A 6009-nucleotide genomic window follows, 5' to 3' on the forward strand; every position below is an offset into this window, starting at 1 on the left:
CATTTGGTACCTCATACCGAGTGCTCAGAAGTGATGCGCAACGAGAAACATATTTGACATCCCGCTGCAGGCTGCATGGGACAATTGATGGGTCACCAAGGCTAAGCTGCAGTGGGACTTGAGGTCCCTGCAAAGTTTGGATGGAACACTGCCTCTTAGGCCTCAGTTTCCCACTTATATACCAGCAAGAAGCATCACAAACCAATTTTGTGAAGAGGATGAATATTTAGAGGAGGAGGTGTTTAGATCAGCATGTCCGCAAGTTTGTTACTGTTCTGTGGGATGTTATATACAAGTGCCAAGAGATTTATTTTTTTTTTTGCTGCAGAACTTATCAGAACCTTTACTGTACGAACTTTCCCTGTGGGTCTCTAGGAGGGCAGCAGAGCAGGAAGCCTTTTCCAAACTTATTTAAATCTTTCTTTTTTCCTGGAGCACTCACCTGACCAGTGTTTTGGGGTGTTCTCTTTGGGGACCAGCAGCTGGAATGGTTACCCCAACCAGACCTGGTGGCTCAGGGTTAGAGGTCATGGGCACGTGATGGACAGGGGCAGAGGCAGAGGGCCTGATTCCCAGGATGCAATGCCGGCTGGTACCTTACCTGCCAACAGGTAGGTGTCCTCCCCGGGGCTGATGGGCTCCTCCCCTCGGAACCAGCGGACAGCTGGGGGTGGGACCCCGGTGGCTTCACAGAGCAGCGTCAAGGGGCTGTGCAAGGCGGCAGTGACGTTGGTCCGTGGGCCCAAGTCTCCAGTGAGCTCTGGGGGCACTAGACACAGAGAAGAAGCTGCGTTCAGGACGCTCCTTCCCCTGCCCGCCGGCTGCCCCCCAGCGGCCCCCAGCCCCCATCAGGAGAGTCTGGGGCAGAGGCGACGGGATCGGAGCTGCTCCCACTGAAGCTGTGGCACCCAGAAGGGAGTGAGTGGGGCCACAGGCTGAGCTTTGGAGCCAGGCAGACGCCCTGTGCCTCGGTCTCCCTGACCCCTCAGAGGGCTGCTCGGGAGGGTTCAACCACAGCACGGACAGAGCGCCCGGTCCAGCGCCCGGTCGGGGCAAGTGCAGAGCCCCCGAGGCCGAGCTAGGGCAGAGGCGAGCCCAGACGCGTTTCCTGAGTCCACACGGCCAAGTCCAGCGGCGGCTCTGCACTTTGAAGGGACGTGTTTGGAAAGGAGGCCACACTCCACAGGAGGCGGGGTCACTGGGTGAGGCTCCTGGGGCGTGCGATGGGGGGTGCTCCCTGCACTGATCCCTGTCCCCTCCACCTTACCCCTTACCACTCCCTGCCTGCACTCTGAATTGTCCTCCAGGCATACAGCAGGAGCTCAGTAAATGCCCGGAATGCACGAGGCTGCTCCAGCCACCCTCTGCCTGGCACGCGCTTCCTGTCACCCGGCAGCTGCCTAACTCCTGCTCAGCCTTTACGGTCCAGCTTAAAGGGCTCCTCCACGGCAGTGTTCGAGGTCCTCCCAGTGTCCCGCAGGCCCAAGCTCCCCCGTCACATGCTGGTCCGGGCTAGAGACTGCGGACTTCCCCAGTGCCCGGAACAGAGCAGGGCAACAGGAAATACGGGAGGGAGGCGCATGGGGGAGATCAGTGCCATTTGGGACCAGTCCTGACCTTGGGCGGCTTCCCCCAGTGGCAGCTCTCGTCAGAGCCCGACCCCAGAAAGAACAGAGGTGTCCCCAGGAGCAGCCTGGGACCTGCGCCTGGAGATCGACCCCACCTCGCCCTCTCCAGCGCCCCCGACGCAGTCCCCTGCCCTCCTCCAGCCCGCTGCGGTCCTCACCCAGCACGGAGAGAGCAAACCTCCTCTCCGCCCTCCCGGCCACGTTCTCGGCCACGCAGCGGTAGCGGCCGGAGTGGGCAGCCCGTGCCCGCTCCACGTACAGGTCCTGCCCCTGGATCCGCAGCCGCAGGCCGGGCTCGGCCCCCACAGGCTGCCCGTCCCGCTCCCACGTCACCGTTGGAGGCGGTTTCCCGGTGGCGTTGCACTCCAGAGTGGCTCCCCCGTCCTGGACCACGGAGACCTGCACGGGGAGCTCCCGGGGCCCGGTGATCTGAGGGGGGACTGGGGTGGGGAGGACGCACGTCAGGGACCGCTGCTGGGGCTGCCAGGCACCAGCACCTCCCACACGCCTCACGGGGGCACCCCTGCTCCCTTTTGCCACTTGCTGGCTGTGTGACCTTGGCCAGGTGACCTCACCTCTCTGGGCCTCTGTATTCCTTCTCAGCAATGGGGTCCTAACAGAACCCCACGACATGCCCTGGGCATCACCGGCAGGCCTGCTACCGGGGGACAAGCTCTCGGCACAGCCCTTTCAGGATTTTGAGAGGTTTTTTCCTTCAAAAACCAGAGGCTTCCTGGAGCCACACGGTCCCTGGGACGGGCTGGGTGTGGAGAATTAGCCCTGGGTGGGTTTGTCCCCAGGATGGTGACAGAATTTTCCTTGGTCCTATTTTCTAGCACAATTTTTACAAGGCTGAGATATTTGATTTCATCGCTGCAGGACAAGCAGATGGAGACTTAGATTTCCACTATATATAAAATCTTCATATAAAATTTACATTTCTTTTATGTTTCCAGCTGTTCCAAGACGTGGTTTTTTCCTCCGGACCACAGGGCGATATTTAGGGGTCTGCCCCCTGCCCCGTGCTCAGGTTAGGAGCTGTGAGAAGCCGAGTGGGCAGTGACAGTGCCAGGAATCCAAGGGACCGCACGGAAGTTGCCTGTCACCACTGCTCCTGTCTTTGTGCCAAATCTGGGGGTGGCATCGCCCAGCCCGCCGCTCCCCGGCCCACCCAGCCGGCTCACCCACCGTGCACCTCCAGCTGCCACTCCTGGGCGCTGCTCCCCGCCGCGTTGCTGCACTCACAGGTGTACGTGCCCTCCTGGGCCGGCCGGGCCCGTCCCAGGTACAGCAGCCTCCCCACAGCCGACGCTTGCTCGAGGCCGGCCCCCTCCCCGGGCAGGGGCTGACCTGGGAGCAGTGAGAAAGAAGCCAGGACATTTGCAGGAACACAGCGTCTTTCCACCTGGACCGTTTGTCCCCCACCCCCATTCTTGCCAATTCCTGCTCATCCTTCAGGTGTCCACTTAGACACCACTTCCTCCAGGAAGCCTTCCGTGCATGCCACATCTGGCCCTGGCACCCCCTCTGAGCCCGAAGCTTCTGCCCATCCACTGCAGGCGCCCATCTAAATCTGCCAGGCCTGGGCCCTCCACAACGGCACACCTCGCCTCACTTCCCCTCTGGGGTCCTTAGGGGCTCCCCAGGGTCTGGCACAAGGCAGGGCTCCACGAGGCTGCTGAACAAATGGCCCGCCCACCTGGCTATAGTGACCCGAGGAAGGAGACCAGGCACCGGTACACCTGGCAGCAAGAAGACCCCCTTGAAGGGGAGAGATTGTCAACCTTGAGCCTGGAGTAAACATGGTGGCACCTGCTTAGAGAGGAACAGACCTCGGGGCTCAGTCATGAATCAGCACAGGACGCAGCCGGGGAGGGGACGCTGTGGCCACCTGACAGTGCTTCCTCCCTCTGCCCTGGTGCTCTCAGCCTGTCTTGCTGCTGCTCCCAAACTGCTTCCCCGTCCAGATCTCTCCTCTGAGCTCCAGACACGTAGGTCTCACTGTCTACTTCACATCTCACTGGGCGTCTAACAGACATCTCCATATTAACTATGCCCAAATGCGGGTCCTCCCCCAACACCTGCCCTGGAGCCTCCCACCTGGGTGATGCATCTCCACTCCCCACCAGCTCCCATCATCCCTGACTCCTCCTTTCCTCTCACTCCCCCATCCAACCGGCATCCCTGCCCCAGGGCCTTTGCACCTACCGTTACTTGGGCCTGGAATGCTTTTCCCTGTGTTAGTCCATGTCCGTCCCCTAACTTCTTCAAGTCTGCTTGGTCAAACGTCCCCAGCCACCCAACTTAAAACTACAAATCCTACCCCCAGCACATCTTCTCCCCCTTCCTGGCTTTATTCTGCTCCATAGCACTTACGGCCTAAGGTACCAAGTCAGTTACTTTCTGTTTATTATCTGACTGCCCCACTATGAGGGTGGCGGTTTGTCTGTTTTGTTCACTGCTGTGTTCCCAGTGAGTAGAACAGAGCCCGGCAGAGACAGGCTCTCAATAAACATTGGTTCAGTGAATCCCAGATATTTATTGAGCACCTATTTAGTACCAGGCACTGAACTTGGAATTCAGCAGTGGTCAAGGTGGTGCCTCACGGGGCCCGGACTCATGGAGGAGCAGACACAGAACGACCAGGGTAGGTGACATGCTAAGTCATCATGCAGGGGCTATGCCAAGGAGGCCCTGCCCCAGCCTGGCAGTCAGGGAGGGCTTCCTGGAAGAAGGGATGTCTGAAGTGAGGCCTGAAGATCAGTCCAGCTCTCACTGGCTGGGAGGGGGCCAGGGGCCGCTGCAGTCTCAGGGACTGAATAGAGAGGGGCTGAGGGAAGCATCATTTCTGTTACCAGCACCCCCCACCAGCGGTATGAGCCCACCCATCTCAGCTAGGCTCTGGGTGGGGGCACCCAGCCGGGACTGGAAGCAGCCCCCTTGTGCTGGGCAATGAGGTGGGGCTGGGTGGGGCAGGGATCTTACCATCCTTCCTCCAGGAGATCTTGGGGAAGGGGATGCCCTGGCATTCGCAGGACAGCCTGGCGGGGTGCCCTTCCTTCACGATCAGAGTGCGAGGTTCCCCCGAGGGGAACACTGGAGCCACTGAGTCAGAGCAGAGAGAGGGTGAGTTGGGGGGGCGGGATGGAGAGGGGACCGGGAGGGGAGGGGAGGGTGGAGGGCTGTATCCTGGCACCCGATCGAGGCAACATGCCCCCCGCCAGGGGCCGAGACCCCGCCCAGCCCGAGAGACCCTCACCCCAGACGTTCAGGTTGTAGTGTCGCTCGGAGCGGCCTGCCTCATTCAGGGCCTCGCAGCTGTAGCGGCCTGCATCCCGCACCTCCGCCCTGTCCACCTGGCCGAGAGCAAAGACGTGCCGTTGGCCGGGGAACACAGACGGGCTCACCCCTGGACAGCCTGCGTGGCCTCAGGAGCGTCACGTTGCCTTGCTGACCCAGGCTGGCAGCCCTGCTGTCTCCCCACTCCGCATCCATGACCCAGACCTACTAAGGGGGTGGCACAGGGCGGGGTCAGAACCACTCCTGCCTTTGACCTGCTCCCAGTCTCTTCAGAAAGTGCAACAGAACAGGCCAGAGAGAAGGTGGAGGAGGAAGGACGGTGGGGGTGGAGGGGACCCTCCTCAGGTCGGATCCTGGCACAGGGGTGAGGGGGCTAAGCTGCGTCTTTGCAGAATGAGGGGAAAGTAGGGGAAAGCAAAGGCGGTGCTTCGAATTGGGAATGATCATATCACAAGGTGTAGAGGGGTGGGGGAGGAGGAGCGGGCTGGCGGGGAAGGTTCTCCCCAACAGCTGGAGCTGCTCAGCTGCATCAGAGGCCCTGAGGACTCAGTGCTGGGCTTTGTTCCCCGTTCCCTGGGGGGGCCTGCGGGTCTCCCTGAGCTGAAATGATGCTTGCAGGGGTGCTGGGGCACCCACAGGCCCCGCCCTACCCAGGGCCCTGGTGGAGGCCGCACACCTCCAGTAAGGCCTTGTCTGCAGAGAGGCGGACGCCGGGCCGCAGCTCCAGGGGCCGCCCGTCCTTCCGCCAGCTCAGCACGGGAGGGGGCACGGCGTGGCTCCGGCACTCCAGGGCCACAGACGCATTGGCCACGACGGACACATTCCGCTCTTCTCCAAGGATGCTCGGGGGCACTGACGGGGTAGGAGAGGGGCTCTCAGGCACATGGGGGGCCACAGGGCAGGGCCGTGGCCCATGTCAACCCCAGCCTCTTCCAGGCACAAGGAGCAAACACCAGGGGTGGGGACCACCGTCAGGACCAGGGCCCACCCCAGTGGGCTCACAGCCCTGCTTCGGAAGGAGGCCCCCAGATCTGAGTAGGACGGACGCATGGTGACAATATTCACATCCTGGATGTGACAC

The 6009-nt window shown here is 61.3% G+C and overlaps 1 protein-coding gene across 1 annotated transcript in view; it reads right to left on the bottom strand.

Annotated features, from left to right (window-relative positions):
• The window catches only part of HMCN2 (hemicentin 2), a 140126-nt gene that overhangs the window by 51634 nt on the left and 82483 nt on the right, over positions 1-6009 (bottom strand). Inside the window, exons 41-46 of the mRNA XM_012639709.1 lie at positions 5605-5780; positions 4888-4984; positions 4614-4733; positions 2817-2978; positions 1787-2068; positions 602-769 (exon numbers count right to left, since the gene is read on the bottom strand). Of these exons, the coding sequence (XP_012495163.1) occupies positions 602-769; positions 1787-2068; positions 2817-2978; positions 4614-4733; positions 4888-4984; positions 5605-5780 (1005 nt within the window). The remainder of the gene's footprint in view (positions 1-601; positions 770-1786; positions 2069-2816; positions 2979-4613; positions 4734-4887; positions 4985-5604; positions 5781-6009) is intronic.

This window comes from Propithecus coquereli, unplaced genomic scaffold, assembly GCF_000956105.1.
Source record: "Propithecus coquereli isolate 6110/MARCELLA unplaced genomic scaffold, Pcoq_1.0 Scaffold142, whole genome shotgun sequence".
Classification (NCBI taxonomy): domain Eukaryota; kingdom Metazoa; phylum Chordata; class Mammalia; order Primates; family Indriidae; genus Propithecus; species Propithecus coquereli.